Here is a 20,110-nt window from a genome sequence, read left to right as displayed (position 1 = left end):
TTGTGTGGAGAACATTGCACTTACTGCAGTCAGGGCATGTGAGCTTTTGGTTTTCATCATAACTAATTTTAAGTGTGTTTTTATCTGAAACTGGTTTGCAGTTAATTGGATGACGGGATTGCTGACTTCATATACACAGTTGTGAGTTGAGTACTTAGTCTGTTTAAAGCACATCCCATTCTGTCTGCCGATATTTATATAAGCAGGAAATGAATATTTTCAGAAGAGTTGATCAATAACTGGCATTAATATTTTAAATTAACCTTCATGGCAGATAGACACAGTGTTCTTGCTTCTGCAGCTTGAGTGGTACAGAAGAAACCATATTATTCATGTGTGGCAATGTATATAGAAACGTCTGCATTTGAATGGGTTGGAGGGTCAGCACCAAAACAAGTTGTTTGGTTTGAAGGGTTAGGAGGGTGCAGGACGCCAGAGTAGCCTGCGTTGGTGCAGCCGTACCTGTGCAGACAGGTGGGCTGTGAAATGGCAGTTAGAACATCATTCCTCAGCTTGCAGATCCTGAAAACTTAGCATTATGTCATTTTGCTTGAGAACAGAATCAGTTTAGGGCAGATAGTCTTAGGCTGGGTCACTGGCAGAGCTGTGGTGGTAACAGACAGTACTGTGTGGTCCCTGTTTATTTTCTAGACCTGGGAATCAACACAACGTTGGTAACCCAGCTCAAAGTCATGTTGACAGGAGTGGTGTGCCAGTTGCTATCTGCTTATCGGGTTTTGTGTTGCTGAGTGGCTTCAGCTCCCTGGATGTGAAGCTGGATGAGAGCTGTGTTCCAGGCAATGGTATTCCTGTAGAAACAGAAGAAATCCTCAGCTGTCTGTGGAAGACCTTTGAATGAATGAAAATGATTTAACCAAGACTAAACTGATTTTTGAACACACTCTGTAGTCCACCATCTTTGAAATTATCCTATAGGTTTGGGTTTTTTTCTACAGTGATCCAAGCTGCTTGCTCCCCTGTGTTAACTTTAAAGGTTTTGCACATCGAAGAGCTGAAGGCAACTTCCTGACCTTTAATCTCTGAGAAGTGTTTTGCAGATCTGTGGACTTTCTTCTTGGTAATGCAACATGCTATACACAGAGTCGTTCATCTTAACTGGCATTTTGCTATCTGAAAGGTATTCTGCAGACTTCTGCAGACAGTGTCTTGTCTAATTTTCCACCTGACAGCTGAAGAAGGATAACCACGCTCACTGTTATTCCTGACCAGCACACAAGCACTGCAGTGTTTTTCTCCTAACAGAGTTCGTGCTCACTGCAGCCCTCCAGTAACCTGGTATGAAATTATTGCAGGTGATTCAGACTTGGTTCCTTGTGATGCGGAAAGTTATTCTATTTCATGGTTCTGGAGCAGGCTCTCGTTATGAATTGGAATTATGTATTTGGACTAACACTATTTTTTCTTCAAGACACAAGCTTACTTTTTGGGAAATTACTTGTTTGAAAGGCGTATTATGTTTTAAGAAGCCTTTAGTAACTTCTCTGAATTTTGGAAAGGCAGTAGCTTTTCGTTTTGTTCTCTGTTCTGTTTTTTCATGATGTGTCTGATACTCGTTTATGCCACTTTGTCTTGTTTTAGGCAGAATTTCGTTTGATGCAGTTGTGTTTCTACATTAAATAGCTTTGAGTTTTGGCTAACACTTCTCAGTTCTCTTCAAATTTTATTTCATCAGTTGGTTTGCTCTTCTATTTGTTGAGTGACCATAATATGGGAGCATCTAGAGTGCAAGTAGCGTGTCATCTCTGTGAAGTGATTAGTATGCATTTTTTTTCCTTTCAGATTTTGTGCTGAGTCTGGTTTCAAATGTGATTTGAACAGCAATGGTAATAGACTTGGTTTCAAGTACATTTGAGGTGCAATGCTTCCCATACTAAAAATCTGTAGGAGGTTTGTTCCCCTTGTAGTACACAGGGAGGGACTGACTGTGTTATGCTTAATCTCGCTCCCTCTTGCTCTGCTGGCTTTAGGAAGATCCAAACTAACCTGTTTAGAGTAGCTGTTCATCTTCAGGTTGCAGAGTTGCAAGTTTTCTCAGTATCTGAGTAAAAAATGATGTTTTCCATAGCTGATGATAGTTTGCTCAGAAAAAAAGCACAGCTATACTTCAGACAAGCTATTTGTGTGGAAATGGTACTATAGGACAAAAGTTCAGTGTTTTCTGACTCCCTCTCAGGCTCCAGGTAAAATATTTTCTGGGAATATATAATGGCAAACTTATGATCTGAAAGCAATCTTAGTTCTTTTGTTTAATTGATTTAAAGATCATGAAAGATCCTCTGGTGAAATGTAACTTAATTTGTATGTCTGTGTTAGTTCTGCAGGAGTAAAATCAGTTAGTAGTAGGCACTTGTATGTAGAATGAAGTGCTACTGTCGGGGGACAGAGCTTAAATATTTCCAGGCAAAGTTTTCATAGGTCTCCTGACTTTAACTTTTAGCTGTATTCTGACTTGACAAAGTTTCTAATTACAATTAGACCAGCATTTAGTCACTAACTGTTGCTTCTTGTCTTTCTGCCTCTACTATTTTGGTAGCCTGGCAGTCCTTGTTTTTCTTCCAACACACGTATGACTAACCTTAGCTTAGGTACAGTTACGTACGAGAGCAGGCCAGAAACAGGCAGTCTGGCATCCCTTGTTTCCATCCGTTGTGATTGTTTTAGGATAAATGACGTGTGCGTACCTGATCTGTGAATAAACTGTTTCCTGTCTGAAAGAAGTTTTGAAAATACGGTTCCTCCTTCCTTCCTTTCCCTCCCCTGTCGCACCTCTCAGCAAGTTTTAGTCACCTCCATAGACGTGTTCCAGCAAACGTGAGAGCCCTTCACGAAGGGCTATAAATCACGTACATAATCCCTACAGTAGATCAGTGCTCAGGTTAGCCGAGAGAATTTGCAGTGTTATGGTTACAAGGGATTTAAGGGCATTATCTTTCCTGTGCAAACAGTATATGAAAGTTCTTCAGGAATTTTCCCATATAGCACTGGCAGCTAAAGACAGATTGCAGAATATGGTTTTAAGAGCAAAAGTAAGGGTTTCGACTTCCTGAATTTTTTTCTAAATAGGCATGCATTTTATGTACAGATTAAATAAAAAATAAGTTTAAAAATGTATTTATAGGAGTCTGGTCCATGGATTTTTTTTTATTGGTAAATTTGTTGGTATGTTTGATTCCATGCTTATGTACATTGGGGGCGGGGGGGAAAGACAAAACAAAAACAACCAAACAAAAAACCACAAAAGAAACCACACCAAAACCCCCTCCAAACTGTAGAAGTTTCTTAGGCTGCACATGGAAGAACACGTCTGAATTTTTCACCTATTGTGAATGGTGGTTCCTGCCCCCAGGTCAGAGGAAAGCTTGGTAGTGGTCCACAGACATCAGGTGCTTGCCTCGTGCTGTTGTTCCATTTTCTGGGGAGTAAAGGGAAAAAGAGCCTTTGCCTAGACACATCCCTGCTGTCCCTCAGTGCTCGTGGCAGCTGCTCTTGTTACTACCTAGTGCTGTCTCACAGGAGAGCTGGTTTGCTGGATGTGCACAGGACGAAAGATTGCCTGAACAGGTGAGGATGGGTCTGTGGGACATTCTCTATGGAGCAGTGGTCCTTACCGAGTGATGGCGAGGCTTCTGTCTGCTGGGCAAACAGGCTTTGTCTGTGTTAGTGTATATTTATGCATAGCTGCAAACAACATACATACACATGTACTCTTATTTTTTTTTCTTGGCTTTGACCATCTGATATCTTGTTGTAATGAAGTGCTATAAACTCCCTTTGTTTATGAGGCTATGATATGTTCAAGAATACACGTGATTTGTAGTATATGATACTTGAAGTTCTATAAAAGGCTCCTAGTGTAACTTTGGGATTGTTGTCATGAATGAGTGCAGAAAGCCATGCCGATTAAAGATTGCCAAATAAAAAGCAGAAGAGCTCCTTATCTCAAAGGTATTAAACACTGGAATAGCTTTTGTATCCATTGCCTGTGAAGTCACGTATGTTCCTCTTATGGTTTATAAAGTTCAAATTTGGTTTTAAGTTATATGAAACGCTTTTTCTATGCATAAAACTGTTAAATTTTTGAAGTATAGTATGTAAGGATCTAGAAGTAGAGGAAGGTGCCCCATCCAGTGCCATTAGGAAGTTGAAATCTTTCCATATGCTGTTGAGCATTCCACTTCCAGCCATGCAGGAAAGTATCATGTTGGATCTGACAGCTGTCACGTCCAGAAATGGTATGTGTATTCTGGGTTTGGCCACAATCATTCGGGAGGGAAATGCCAGATTAGCAGGGAAAGAAGAAACGTTTCCTTTTGTAAACAATCTTACAAGAAGATTACAGTTTCTTTGAAGCTGCTTACAAATTCTGGTATTCGGATTCTGGTAGAGTAAGTCCAGGCAGGATGGATTTGCGGAAGCAACAGCTGACAGGCAGTGAAAGGTGCATGATTAACAATTTTGTTTTGTTCAGTTTGTTTCCTCAAGTGTTGTGTATATTCTGGTTTTGAAACCTAAAGTATATATGTTTGTCATTTTGAGTGGATGCTTTCTATTATTTACAGTAGTGTATAATTATACACAGACTGTCAAATATAGCAGTGTCATAGAGTCTGTTTTTAGGCTCAGACATTTGTGATTGTGATCTAATGTGCCAACACTTAGCCAAGCTATGAGCAAGAAAATCTTACAGGGAAACAATGCTATCGACCTCATGCATAGCCTGGTACTAAGAAGGATCATCTGTACCAGGACAGGGCGTTCTGCTGTTTTTTTCCTCTCTGTCCACTTAGTTTCCTCTGTTCTAGACAGACAGGATGAGTTGGTGAGGTAGAGCACACAGTTGCTGGACTGGAACAAATTGTTTGTTTTCCATTGTTTGTAATCATGCATGACTTATTATGCTTGTTTCTTTTCATTTTTTTTTTTTTAACTGGGATTTTCCATTTATACTCCACTGAGAATCAGTGTTGTTCACTATTGCAAAGGCTGCCTTCCGAGTTGAGTTTCTGCTCTGCATAGGGTAGTCGTAGAATCATAGAATGGTTTGGGTTGGAAGGGACCTTAAAGATCATCTAGTTCCAGGACCTAGTTCTAGTCCTAGGGACTAATCATGTATCCCTTTACTAGAAATAGGTAGCCCATGCCTGTGCAGACAGTCTGACCGACCATATGGCAGACTACCTCCGCGTCCATCCTTCTCTCACGCAGGACTTGTGCTGGAATAAAACAGTGAAAACCTACTCGCCCACTTCTGAGCCTCCTCAGTCACTGCCAAAAGCATTATTCATTAAGCCTTAAGAATGAGGTAGCATCTGAAAAGGAGCAAGCAAAGCTGAAACAAATGCTGTGCTCAGAATCAGTTTACAGCAATGACATATATTCAAACCAAAACGTTCCCACGTGAAAGATACCCAACAGCTAAGCTGAGATGCTTGATGTTTTCTGAGGTACTATGTCTGAATCTTCAGTTTATCTGCATTATAACTTCTGTCGTGATCAACTTGGGTTTGCTGTAGTGTTTCACCTCCTCTGCGTTGCTTCTAGCAGCGTTTTGCACCCTACTCTGCATTTCCTTACATTAAATACATCTTTCAGTGTCTTGAGACAAGGATGTGTTTTTCTGCCTCTGGCAAGCCACTGGCTGTATCCTCCTCCTGTTAAGACTGTTTTCCCCCCGCTCTGGTTAGAGGTCAGTCTGAAGTGCAGGAAAGAATGATTATGGTAACAGGAGGAAACAGGAAGAATCATGCTTTCTTTTTCAATCTGTTTTTTATTATTGTTTTAATGTAAAACATTGTTTCAATTAAATGCTGACCTGTGCAGTGGCGTGTGCGTGCACATGCTGAAATGAATTCAGGCTTTGTTTGGAAAGCTGTGACCTCTTTATTCCTGTTCTGGATCAAGGCTGTTGCATTTCAAACCCACTGCTGAGGACTGAAATTTCACTCGTACTCCTAGTAGCACTGGCAGTAACGATCCTTAAGAGCGGTATTCTCCTTGGGCATTTTTATGTGCTGTTCTCTCTCAATTTTTAAAAGAAACTTGATTGTTTTTAAGAATTCCTCATGTCATGAAAAAAAGATAACCATGACACGATTAAAATGCATCAGATGGATACTGGGCTAAACTGGTACCTGATGGAGCAGCTAAGTATAGAAATGAGGAGCAGAGATCTTTATTGGTTACTTGCTTTCTCTATGACTTACTTTCTATGTTATTTATTCTTTCATTTTTTTAAAGTGAGTGCACCATATGAATTGACTTCACCAAAAAGAAAATGTAGGACTCAACGCCAATACCTGCTCCCAACTCCCAAAGTGTTAGCTGCAATGATACTAGAATGTTGAGTTTATTATTTGCTTGGGTGTAAATTATAAATCTGGTTGAATCTGAATCTGTGTTGTTTTGCGTAAGTTTTTGGTTTGCTTAAAGTGAACTGTTTCAGAGGAAGGAAGAAGGGGGGGAGGAATAACATGAAAATTGTCTGGGTTGTTAAAATCAGTCAGTTATATTTTATACTTGTCCTCTGGTGACCAGATTTTCATTTTTCTCCTTGGCCCCATGGAGTGTTTTTATTTATATATCTTATTAGTTCTGGATGTTCTGTGCAAGGGGAAACCTGAATTACAAACTTCTTTTTTTTTCCTATTATTGTATTAAGAGCCTGGGTATTGAATGCAGGTGCTCAGACTCTGCCATAATTGGCAGTTTATGGAGAGACACCAGCTGTACTGCTTCACAGGGGAGATATAATATCTCTTCACACATTGTATATGTTGTAGGAAATGCAGAATTCCTGTCATTGTCAGAGACTTTGCATGTCCTCATCTACCAGTGCCCCTGTAGGAAAAAAAGACAACAATCCGCTGAAAGTTAAAACCATGTCTATTTTCAGAAACGGCTTGTCCCTTTTATTGTCCTTTCATGTAGCACTAATTGATGTTTTGTTTGGTTAAATATAGAAAACATTTAACGAATGTTCGTCTTTTTATGGTCATGCAAGGCGAACTGGTGTTGTACTGCCTGCCTCAGTTTTTTTGTAACACATGACAACAGATATTACATAGCTGCATGTGTGTGTGGATGTTTGTATACCTGTATATAGGATTATACTCAATACACTAAATGACATATTTAACAGTTTCAGTTCACAGAACAGGGTTGGAAATAGAAGCAATAGAACTCTGGGTTATATTAGACCTTAAAAGGCATAATTATACAGTGGGAAAACCATGATGCTTCTGGGCATCTTACACACGGGGGGCTGTATTTACTCTGTCTGGGGAGTGCCTGGGAGCTGCAGATGGTACCGCTTGGTCCTGCCCGAGGAGTATTGATATATTGATGTGCGAGTGGTGAGACTTGTGCAGCTTTTGAAGGATTGAATTATAGGGGGAAGCTAGGAATTAGTATTGAGATTTATAGGTATTGTATATGAGTGATTTGGGTAAATGAAGGAGAAGTAAAAGCGATGCCTGTGTTTGAAAAGTGCGATCGCTGAAGGGAACGAATAGCTATTGAGTGTTGCAGGGAACGTTTATTGCATAGCAAGAAAAATATAAATATCTGGCACCTTACTAGGATAGCAAAACAGGGTTCCAATGAAAGTAAAAGAAATCTCATCAGTTTGTTTTTAAGACCAGCTTGGAAAACACAGTCCTAATAATAGAGGAACGGACAAGGTTGCAGATGTCTTATGTGAGCTGATTTAACGTGTGCATCGAATATTCGTTATCCCTCTTCCTCTGTGGTTTAGAAATGTGTTTGGATCGATGTATGGACATTTGGAGGCTTTGCCCTGTTAGCTTCATCTCTGGGAACACAGGAGCAGGGCTGTTTCTTTCTGTCTTTTGGAACAGATTTAGTTTATATTCTTTCTGTGGTCATTAAATTCCCTCTTCTTGCTCTCTCATCAGAAGTATCTTGCATGTTGTTTGACCTAGTTAAGGCCTGGCATTAAGACATTCTTTTGAACATTGTTTCCTTTCCAGTCATGCTGTGTGTTTGTGTGTCGTACACTTTATGTTTGTGAGAACCAGGAGGAAGTCTACATATTTCCATGGTTTTTTTTTTTTTGTTTTTAATAGGTTTGTACGCACTGCGGAGAGCACTGGGGAAAAGACCTAACCTATTAGACAACGAGGTGGCTGGGTCAGTGATGATTGCTTTCAATGACTTCCTGCAGGGGATGAATGATGTCAGGCCCAGCGCCATGAGGGAGGTGGCAGTTGATGTGCCAAAAGTAAGCTATTTTTTGCAATACGCTAGCAACATTGTTAGAGCCACATTCAGAGTTGCAGTTAGGTGTTGAAATGCCCTACCAAAAGAGGGGAATTTTTGTGAAGTGGTAGCCTCAAGTTACCAATAAATGCTCTGCATCATCTTTTTGTTTGCCTATTTGCTTGTTTAATTATAATTTTGAAGACCCATTTCTAGAAGCTTAAGTTCCTAATGCTTTAGGAAGAGTTGGTAGTGTGGGAGCCTATCTCCTGATCTCTAGTTTTATATGCTGAGTGGGTTAATGGAGTAAAAATCCTAATATGTTTGCTCAAAGCAGATCCTGAATAGCCATGAAAGCTGGACCCTTTTGTAAAGCAGACACAAACTTAAGCAGAAACCAACTGTTAGCATTTGTGACCAAAGTGTATTGAAACAAAGCTGTGAAGAGATAGACTGCTGTGATTTTATGTAAAGCAGTTGACTAATTCTACATGGAGATTGTACTGCTGTGACCTGAATGTCTTCAGTGTCATTACATGGTTTTAACTGAGGGCAGAACTAGGTACTGTAGGTAGGTTACACTGCCCAGCAGTTACCCGTCAGGGGCTGTCATGAACAGTTCTTTTGGCGGTGCCAGGTTCATCTTTACCCCACTCACTGCTCTCTCAGTTATGTATTATAGTAGTTCAGTAGCAGACACAACATAAATTGGGCTGGGGAACTGATCTGGCTTAAGACGACTCTGATCTGGCTTAAGAAGATTCAGCAAAAGAAAATGTTGTATTTAATCTTACTAAATCTTGACTCTGCGAGCCGTTGTGCTGGTGTTTCTCAGCAGCTCCCCAAGCCGTAGAAGAAAACATTTATGTCTCATTGCAAGAAGATGAGACATGTGGGAATTAGATTGCACAACTGTAGACCCTTATTCCCAAACTATAGGAATGGGAAATAAAATCTGCGAACAGGATGCTGCACACAGCCAGCTCGGATATCACACTTGGCTTGTTAAGAGCCCACGCTGTGCAGTGAAGTGCTGGGTGGAAATGCGTGGGCTGGCCCCAGACACCTTTTCCTGGAAATGGTGTAGTGGCATCAATATCCGCAAGGGCTAATTAGTTCTGCTGGGAACCAGAGTTACTAATTCTCTTGTCGCTTATTGTGCTACTGGCTCTTGGGCTCACGTCATTATCACTGTGCTGTGCCTTTTGGACATACCAGCCCGTTTGGAGCCAGATGGAGTGCTGCTGAACAGCACAAGAAAGACAGATAGAAGCAAGGTCTCGAGGTACTGCAGGAAATCTGTTCTGAAGCCAAGTCAACCTACTACTCGGGCTCCTGTTGTCCACTAAACCATCCTGACAGTGGCTTCCTTGATTGTCACTTGTTTTTATTCATAAAACACCAGCTGAGTCACTGGAATACTACTGAAATTCATTCCTTTATTGAAGGGAAGATAACATAGTGCAGATTCCTCTTGTGCTGACAGGACCTGCGTTTTTACAAAATAAGGCACGTAGAATAAATTTTAGGCCATCTGTTTGGTGCTTGGGGTGAGTTTAAAGTGGACTTTAAAGCACCAGATACAACAGATTTTGTGTCCTCCCACATCACCTACCAAAGGAGGTGCTGGATTTCAATTTAACCATTATTTTGGGCTGCAGAGCTACCAGCTTACCAAAACGAAGGTACCTGTGCATGCTCAGAAGCAGTCTGAATATCTGAAATACTGACACAGCTATCTATGAAAGTCACGGTAGTGTAAATCTAGCATTGTAATGCCACCACCCTCCTCAAGGCTAATTACTCCATTACCATTTGTATTTGAGGTGGGGAAGTGCCCTAAGTCAGCTCAAGCCTATGGGTTAGTTGAAGGAACTTGGGGATGCTGTGGCTAGGTGGCCGGGATGGCAGTGCGGGGAAAGCAAGCAACAGGAATCCAAACAAGCCCGCTGGTTAGGGCTGCTTGCTGGGGGCTTGGGATGTGATGCAGGAACACTTGTGAGTATCTGAAACTCATTCATCTACTTTAGCGTAGTGTAGCTATTTTAAAAAATTTGACCATTCTGTGGTTTATAGACATGCACAAGCAAAAAGAAATTTTAAAAAAATCTATTTATCATTGTTATTAAACTTAGATTAGTGTAATTTGCTCTTTATTAGCAAATAAGCATGTCTTCTCACCTGATTGTTAGTGTCTGAGTGGCAGTCACTTAGCATTTAATGTGCTGTTATCCAGAGAATTTACATGGTTGGTTTGTTGTTTGGAACACAGATTGTAGCAGAAAATGTAATGCAGCTTCTAGTTCCTTGGATACGTTTTTTTAAGAGGAGTATGTAACATTGTACGTTGCATACTTCTAGTAATGATTTTTAGGTGTGTCTTAATCTAATTTTACAGACTTATTTTTGCTTCTCTGATTGAAGTTGTGGATTTAACTGCTCTGGTTGAAGCTGTGTGATTGTGCTAACGTTTGCCATTAATTGGATGCTGAAGAACTTGGTTTCAGTAGGAACTGGGTACCTAAGAAGCCAAATGAATGCAACTAGTTACATCACCTTGTGTTGATGCTGTGTCCCAGAATGCTTTGGTGTTTAATATTGTTATGCTTGCATGCCTACTCCTGCAACACCTGTGGGAAACCTTAAAATTACTTGCTTGCCACAGAACTGATGATGATAGTCCTAATTTCTAATTTTCTCTTTCCTAATTTACCCCTCTTTTCAATACAGTGCTTTCGGTCTGTGGACTTGGGCCACTTTACTTAGCTGGCTGTTGGCCATGGTGTACTGTGGTATGTTACTTACGTGGTCTGCAGTAGTTTATACCAACAGCAACTGCCTTACTTACACCTTTTGTTGCATTGTTATCAAAATATAAAAATTGTAGCTGGGTGTGTGGGGAAACAAAAAAGAAACAGAAAGCATGAACCGGATAGGAGTCCAGCTTTCTTCAAGAAACCTAAAACTTGTTGTGTTTTGTTCGTGTTTTTCCTGGCTAATGTATCTTTGTGCAATCATCCTGTATTGATTAATCTCCAGATACTTTCTGTCTGTAAGGATAGACCTTTCTTCCCCTGCTCTCCTTGCCCCAGAAGCTATCCAGATGGACAGTTAATTGCGTGGGTAAATTTGTTAGAAAATCAGGGGTTACATTCCTTCATGTTTTGAAGTCTGACCTTAACATTGTTTGTAATCTAAAAAATCCTTGCTAAAAATAACTTCAAACACTAAATGGTCAGCTATGAGATTTTTTTTTTTCCAAAGAGAAGACAGAAGTTTGAGCTACATTAATAATATCAGCTTTTTTGCTGTTTATTGCAGATACAATATTCACTTGCAGCCCCCTTGGTGTGGATGGAGATCTTGGGCTATGCAGTTAGTTAAAAGTAAACCTGTTGATGTACATGCTGAATTAAACTGAGACTTTTGTGATTTTTAACTTTCTGGTTTTCAGATGGTGGTGTTTTTTTTTTTCATATTTCACTGCTTTGCAGTAGCCATGTGTCAGTCGATGAGAAGAGTTCAAAATAACTTATAAATAAAGCCGCAAGTAAATGAATTTTGTTGGAGGGCTCCTTCCCTTATAGTCATGACACCTTTGGCATTTATGGGCTGTTGGTTTTTTTGAAGCTGGTATCACCTCTGATACTGAATGAAAATAATTATTTGTTTTATCGTGAACTCCAGATTGTTTTGTCAACACAAAGCTTGTTCTCTGAAATCTGTGGAACTTTGAGCAGGCTGTAAGAAAATTCAGTTTTCCAATCAGTCTTTGCCTTTCAGGTCCTAGAATTGAGTACTAGCTGCGTGGCTGTTTACAAGGCTACTAGGCTACATTGTTCTGTTGCAGTCTTTTGTCTTATTTAAAACCTGGAATAACCTCTTGTTAGAGTTATACCTGGCATAGTAGCTAAAGAACAAGGAGATATATTAGAAGTGACTTGTTTGGGTGGCCTTGAGCAAGTCACTTCTTGGTGTCTGACAATATTTGATAACCTTTACAGAATGCTTTGCAGTGTGCTCTGAAAAGTGCTCTACAACAAGCTAGTTATCAGGGGTTTTGTCATTAAGCTCTTGAGCTCTTTTCTAATTCCAAGCATGTTCAAAATTACTGGTGGGCAAAACGGCCAACATAGAGTGAGTTTGGGGCAGTAGACAGAAAGCGAGGTTGTGTGCAGGAGGAGCTGTTGGAGGTGGAGGTGCCACCACACTTTTTTTTTTGTATTCTCCTTTCTGCATTCCTTAGTCCTTCCACTTGTGTCTGGATTGTTGTGCGTGCTGGCTGTGACCAAGGCAAATGCAAAATACTTGCCTGCCTGGTTCCACGTAGCATCTTGTTTTCTGTTTTTACAGAACCTTTCTTGAACTTTGCTATGTGTTACAACCTTTTTGGAAGGCTGCTTTTTCTGCAGCGGGGATTTAGGAGAGAGGGGATGCACGTTATAAATCAGGAAGTTAATACTTCAGTTCTTTGGAGAGTTGCACTGTAGCTGTCGTTCCTCCCTCTCCTATGGGTCTTTCTGAAATTTTTGTAGAGTGCTCTGGGTTTTGCTTGCCTATTTCACTCCCTTTACTGTAATTCAACACTCAGATTTGTGTATTTGCAGCCAAAAGGTTCTGGATGAGACATCCTTTGCACGTCTGCTTTATTTCTTTATTGCTGCTGCTTAACAGCCTCTGGGGAGTTGCTGCTCTGCATCGTATTCTGAGCTCTGTTGACCTGGGGAGGACTAAAGATTAGGCAGTAATGAAATCTTGGTGTGTTACACACTGTAGCAGAGCACTGTCTTTGTATGTGTAAGCTCAGCCCCAAGGCTAGTCTTTAAAACCATTTCCACAGTGACAGAATATCACACTTCATTGCTTGTGTTGCAAGACCTTTCCTTTGAGTTCATGTGCGGGTAAAAAGCGTGGCGAGCTGTCCGAATGTGCGCACTAGAATTTGTGTTAATTGCAGTCGGGAAGTTTTGTGTGCAAAACCAATCCACCTAGTTCTTCCAAGCTTGTATGAATCTAAAAGAATTCTTACTCTTGAGTGTTTTATTGTTGGTGGACTTTTTGGACTATTGTTGGAAGACTTGTGCAATAATCTGAATATTTGCAAGAGGGTAAAAATAACATGTAGGTATTTTCTCCCTGGATTTTTGTATGTGTGCAAAGTACCACTAATGGATTTTGCCTTCTGTTGCTGAAAGTTATAGGGAATTTCTGATGGTTTAATTAATTTTAAGAAGTTCATGTTTGTCAAAATCTTTGTCTAGCTAGAAAGACATGATGATAGGAATGACTAGTCCGTGCTTTACCAGATATGAGTAAGGATTGATAGTGAAAAATGAAAACAAGCTTATGTTATCTTCCCTAAGAAAAAGTCGTTTTAAAAGTGCCAAGATTTATTTCTGTGCAGTTTACAGAGCTGCTAGATAGAATTAAGGGTTGTAGAGATAGGTAATACGCATTTTTTAAATGAAATTTAAAACACTGACACTGTTTCAGATCTGACTTAGAAAGACCAGCTTTTAGAATAAGGGAAGATTGGGATTAACTGTCCTGAGTTTAATTATGTTACTCAACCCCGAAACTTGAGTGAAAAGGGGTGGTTTGTGTGGGTGGAACAGTGGGAAGATGCAAGCGAGGTATCTGACACGTCTTCACTTTTTATAAACTTGCATGTTTGCTTCATTGTAATTAAAAATCTGCAGGTGGATTTGTGTCTCTTGTGAACACTCAGGTGGGAAGGGAGGGTTCTTCTTACCTTAAAGCACTTAACTGAGGTGCCTAAATTGGACATCTCCTCACCACGTGTTCCCTCTAAAGGAAGGAAACTGGGTGTGAGACCTCCTGTCTGAGGTCTTCTGAAAGAGTTTGTACTGTAGCTGAATTGCTCTGCCAAGTCTCTTTCTCTTTTAACTGCGTTAGTAGCCCAAGACACCCAGCTCAAAGTCGGGTGGTAGGAATTCGGGCTCTTGTTTCCCTCTTCCCTTCCTCAGTGTTGTGGAGTTTCTCCCTTTACTGTTTATGTTGAATTCATACAAACACTTTCAAGACTACAGAATTGTGCACAGCCTGTTTTCATCTGTTTGCTACCACTCCTTTAATCCAATTTGTGCAGTTAGTCTTGCTTGTAGCATGAAGCAGCACTTCAGAAGGGAATATTGGCAGGTTGCAAAAGTTGGTTTACAAGTTACCAGAAGTGGCATGCTCCTTCGGTAATGCCCTGCTAAAATCCTTTCCTTCCCCTCCTACTGGGTTGCTCTGCTGTGTCTGATTCAGCCTTCACTTTGCTCTGACCTTCACTGAATTTGCATTTCACAGAATGGTTTCGGTTGGAAGGGACCTGAAAGACCATCTAGTTCCAACCCCCTGCCACGGGCAGGGACACCTTCCACTAGACTAGGTTGCTCAAAGCCTCATCCAACCTGGCCTTAAACACTGCCAGGGAGGGGGCAGCCACAGCTTCTCTAGGCAATCTGGGCCAGTGCCTCACCACCCTCACAGGAAAGAATTTCTTCCTAATATCTATTCTAAATCTACATCTAAATCCCCCCCTGCCTTTTACTATCCCCTCATTTCCTTAATTTCACACACAACCCCTTTCCACAGACCTCCAAGGCCACCTCTTCCACACAGACACCTCACATTCCCTGATGCCTCCTCTCCTTCACCTCTCCCCCCGACTAAAACCCATTCCCCTTACTGCCCCCTCACAAGCCCAGTCCCTCACAAGCCCAAACCCAGTCCCACACCCCCACCATTCCCCTCACCGCCTTTTCTCCTCCTCCCCACCGTCCTCCCCCCGACCCACACACCCCTCACCCTCTTCCCCCCTCCCTCTTCCCTCCCGCCTTTTCCCGCCCTCCCTCCTCACGTGACGCCGCCGTGCACGCGCTGCCCGCGGGCGGGAAAGCCCGGGCCGCGAGAGGACGCGTGAGGGGATGGTGAGGGACCCCCCAATCCCCTCAGGGTCCGCGGCAGCCCCCCCCCGCCCCCATCTCCTGAGGGTCCCCCGCAGCCCCTCACGGGCGGCTGCAGCCCCCCCTACCCCTCCAGCAGAGGCCCCGGCCCCGTTTTTTTTTTTTCTTTTCTCTTTTCTTTTCTGTTTTTTTTTTTTTTTTTCTTTTTCTCCATAAGAGAATCCTGCCTTTGGCAGACCCCTCTGCTCTCAGATGCTTCTTAGTAGGCAGTGGTGGTCAGCTCTACATATTTCATACTTCCTTAGGCTTATAAAGTATTTACTTAAGAACCAGAAGCTGTTGGTCACTAAGAAAAACAGGGAGTTGTGGGTTTTTTTTAGAATCCCTGTAGCATATTCCTCTTGTGAGAGAGATGATGTTCTGCAGGCAGTAGATCAGCAGCTCCTCACCTTCCAGTGAGCCTTTAAACTCGGAATATTTCTGAGGGGTTGACCTATATGTATTGATCTTTGCTGTTTGCTCTCCACTGTCTTTGTAGTTTTCTTCTATGTCAAAGACTGACAATTGAGGAGAAGTTTTATTTGGTTTGCAGTTTGCTTGGACTTACACAAAAGTGCTCGCACCACATCCAAATGCTCTTTTTCTTTGTCTTCAGTAGTAGACTGAATTGACTCTTTCAGGGACTTTCTACTTTTAGTTTCCACCGTGTGTACTGGTATGAGGAAAATAGCAACGGGGACAAGCCAGGAGCGACACCAGTTTTCAGGTCAGGAGAAAGGCGATACGTTGCCTCTTAGTAATACTCTGCTTTCCTTTCAAGTGTAGCTGACTTCCCAGAGCTGAAGGGTGATTTATGTCTAGTAAATTTTTGGAAGAGTGTTTTAAGGCAGAAGATCATTTGATTTAGGTGTGTCTTGACATGTTTAATATTTGAAGTGGATGGGAATGGATGGTGACAGGACAAAGAACAGGCCAGGGGATATGGGGAAAAGTCTCAGGTTTGTTCACAGTGACACAGGGAGAGGTGTAGCAGGTTTTAGATTTGTCTGCTGTTTTGGGTAGGACATATTAGTTCTGTCCTGATGTATACCTGACAAGCCTGTCTTGTGTCTTAAGCAGAGCAAATTCAACTGCAGTTGTGTTTTATCCGCAGTTGGGTTTGAGTGTTGCTTTTTTGTGTGTGCTTTTTCTTTTCTGTAGATACTTGTCTGTTGGGAGGATTGTTTGTTCTCAAGCTCCTAGTCAAATCTCCCATGCCCAAGTCCTATATGGGAGTGATAGTGTTGGCAAGTGGAAAAACCCCCAAAACTTCTAACACTCAGTCCTGTTCAGCTTAGTGGGATTGCACAGCTGGGATCAAGGCCTTACTCTGCAGCTATAAATAAAACCAGCTTGAACTCATACAGCCCTTTCTTTCGGGGAAGACATCAAAGTAATTGACAAATTCTGCATCAACATCGTATTGAAAACCAAGAGAACTGAGTTGTGACTTTGCTAGTGATCACGTAAAGTGTTGCTGCCTGTATGATCATGCTGTCATTTTATCGTTATTTTTCTGTTTTGTTATTGACCTTTGAAGTAGATAGAAAATACTTTACCTATGTCCTCCAGCATAAAGCAAGTCTAATCCCCTTTTACTTTGTGTGACTTTATTAATAATTGCTTCTTGTTTAAAAAAAGCTTTTGGAAGAAGTGACCCATTAAAAACAACTTCATGGAATAACCACTATGCATTCTACAGGGCATTTTTGGTTTGTTTTCTTAATAGTTTTGCTTCATTGTCTGAATTCAGCAAAATGGTCTGCTTTGCAGGTGTCTTGGTCAGACATAGGAGGACTAGAAGACGTCAAGCTGAAATTGAAGCAGGCGGTTGAATGGCCTCTCAAACACCCCGACTCCTTCATCCGAATGGGGATTCAGCCTCCAAAAGGTGTGCTGCTTTACGGACCTCCTGGGTGCTCGAAAACAATGATAGCAAAAGCTTTGGCTCATGAAAGTGGTCTCAACTTCTTGGCAGTGAAGGTAGGCCATTTAGTCTTACATTTTCTGAACTCCTGCGTAACAATTGATAGTTTATCAATTTCCAGTGCTAGAATCCAGTGGCTCTTGGTGTTTCTGATCCTTATATATACTACAGCAAACACCTTGTAAATATCAAGTAAGGTTTGTGTTTTCTTATGAAAAGGACTAGTGCTTTCTTGTATGCTTTTAAAAATATTATTATTTATCTCAGCACAGAAATGGATGGGTGGGTAAGCTGTGTAGTGACATCTTAATTATTGGCGTTATTTAAAATCTTTTTAAAAATGGAAACAATGACATTCTTAAAGCAGTCTAAATGAAATACAGCTCTGGATAGTGGGTAGCTCCTCGTACTGTAATAATTACTTGCATGGAAATATTATCATCTCATCTGTTACGTTCCTTTTCATTCCTCAGGGAAGTCACTTTCTTTATCTTACTGTTCGTGTTTCATTACAGATTTTTCTTGCCCTATTTGCCTTTTTTCAGGGAAAAGAGTTCTACTTCATCAGTTTTTAGAAAGTTTGCAAAATCAGTTATATCTGGAGTACTCTTGGATAAGTGGGATATTCTCTCAGCATTAAGAAACACTTTAAGTGTAGAAAAATTTTGGATTACATTGCCTATGAATCAGTGTAATTGATTACTGTGGGTTGTATGGAAAACGCATGAATGGAAGTTATTTAATAATACTGAGCTTCAACGCATAGGAAGAAAAAAAAGATAGCAGAGTGATTCCACATGGAGTAGTCTTGCAGCTGTGTCAGAATGTTAATGAAGTGCAAGAAAAAACATTTGTTTAAGTATTTTAAAAGTATCTCCTTCTCAGCAGTAAGATCACGTACTCTTGTCTGTTGACCATCCCTTTGCTCACAAAGCCTTCTGTGTTGTTAGTTTCTACACAGCTGCCTCCTGTGCCTATCCTTTCAGACATACTGCAACTGTAGCTCTGGATCCTGTCCTCTGTGGGAGCAAAGGCAGTTGCACTGACCCTGAAGCCCGTAGCCCTTCGTTGCCTGTCCTTCCCGGTATTGCAGACAGGCCTCTAGGTCAAGGTCACATCAAGAGCAGCAGCCCTGGAAACCTCAGCCCTTAAGAAACACTACCTTTGCTGCCTCTTCCATAAAGACAAAGTAGTTCTTTGTACTTCAGAGCTACTGGTAAACAACATAACCTTTTCCTACTGCACTGCTTAAAAGAAAACAGTCCTCTTTGTCTTGCCCAAAGCACTAATGCCTGAGAGGGTGGGGAAAAAGGGTAGCAGCCTGAAAACAAAACAGTTAAACATGAACGTTGTCGCTAGCCTATAATCATTGGCCATAGCTACATGAGACGTTTTTAGTGATGCAGTTAATTGTCCAAAAGTAAAAGGTGGCTCATGCTGAATAGGAGGTATCCGAAGGCGCACTGATGTGAAATGCTTTTGTACAGTAATGCAGTGTTTCTTCATGGTGGAGTTCTGAGGGTGCAAACCTCCCTGTCATTGACAAGGTGCAGCAGAAGTGGCTGGCTTGGGGAAACTGCCTTTTATTCCCTGTCGGTTTAAATCCCTTGGCCTGGAACTGGTTGAGTATTCAATGTACAGATGTTTCAAGAAGCATATCTGTGGAGCGTGTCCAGCCTTGGCTATGCTGACTCCAGGAAGGGAACATAGCCCACTTTCTCTAACTTCACATTTGCTTCCTGGACAGAAAAAGCGACATCCATCATGTACTAAATGTGTTAAACATCACTGGCTGTAGCACTTCTTAAAGTGCAACAGGCATGAATTAATTTCCACTGCATGTGTTCCTGCAATAAATCCAAAGTAGATGAATATGTGTTTTTTTTTGGTTTTGTTGGTTTGTTTTGTTTTTTTTTTTTTTGAGAGAGGGGATTTTTCTTTTCTTACTTATACTCCTATTAATTTTCTCCTTCTCTACGTTATGTCTCAAATATCTGTCCCTGGAACTGATATCAGGCTTTTTGAAATGGAAATGTGTGTCTTGATAATTTACTTTTCAGACTCGCATTTTTCTTCCAGTCTCTCCTGCCCCAAATAATTAATTTTGATGAAAAGTGTCTGCTGTACAGCCTGTAGGATACATGTACTCTTTCACGATAGTTCAGGTGGCTCAGGTTCTTGGGTGCTTCTTGAGAATGGACTGCAGACAGGAGGCATAGCTCTAGCTGTGGGAGCCTGCTGGTGGATGCCATCTCTCCCTGTGTCTGAAACCTGAGAGGAAATCGAGTACGTTAAGTGCAGTGCTTACTTGGTCCAGTGATTTTTTGGAAGATGGACCCATTATGTCTGCACGCTACATTGAAGATACACGGGCACAGTAAGTCCAACTCTCTCAAGAAGTGCTGAATGTACTCTGCTTGTCTAAGTTGGCTGTCCTGCTTGGGTGCAACAGGTATCACCCCTGCCCCAGCCTGGCTCCAGGAAGGCGTTGCACTATTTTCCAGATGTGACTGCAATGTCTGTGCAGTTTGGACAGCTGACTGTTAAATGAGGTACTTCAGCTGGGTTATATGTAATCTGTTAAAATGTGACATTTCCATGTGTCTTGGACATGGGTCGTTGTCATGATGCTGTGTGAGGCATGGTCAAAACGGTGCAGCCTCCAGCCCATGTCTGACTTGCCTCTAATAAGGTTTGGAAGATGGGCAAAGTCTAGATGTAATTTCTGGGCAGAGGAGCTGAAGAAAATAATGTGATAACAGATGTTTGACATCGCATCCTGTTCTCTCCTGAAATCTATTGTGAAGTTTGAATGGTTAGCGTTACAATGAATGTGGCCCTTTTGTCAACATGCTCTTTGATATTTGGCCAAAACTTTTTATAGATATATTTTCACCAAGATTGGTGACCTTTTGCTTTTCCAGAGAAAAGCAGTTGGTTGGTTGGTTTGTTTTACAAAGCAATCTTGCATATAATTCCTAAGGGGAATTGTTTA

At 41.3% G+C, this 20,110-nt stretch overlaps 1 protein-coding gene across 1 annotated transcript in view; it reads left to right on the top strand.

The window, feature by feature from the left end:
* AFG2A (AFG2 AAA ATPase homolog A) overlaps nt 1-20,110 on the top strand; it is a 202,163-nt gene that overhangs the window by 19,766 nt on the left and 162,287 nt on the right. The window contains exons 10-11 of the mRNA XM_068402793.1: nt 8,106-8,260; nt 16,962-17,171. Of these exons, the coding sequence (XP_068258894.1) occupies nt 8,106-8,260; nt 16,962-17,171 (365 nt within the window). The remainder of the gene's footprint in view (nt 1-8,105; nt 8,261-16,961; nt 17,172-20,110) is intronic.

This window comes from Nyctibius grandis, chromosome 6 (genome assembly GCF_013368605.1).
Source record: "Nyctibius grandis isolate bNycGra1 chromosome 6, bNycGra1.pri, whole genome shotgun sequence".
Classification (NCBI taxonomy): domain Eukaryota; kingdom Metazoa; phylum Chordata; class Aves; order Nyctibiiformes; family Nyctibiidae; genus Nyctibius; species Nyctibius grandis.
Note: the sequence above shows the minus strand (reverse complement) of the source record. Positions and strands in the feature narration are given on the sequence as shown.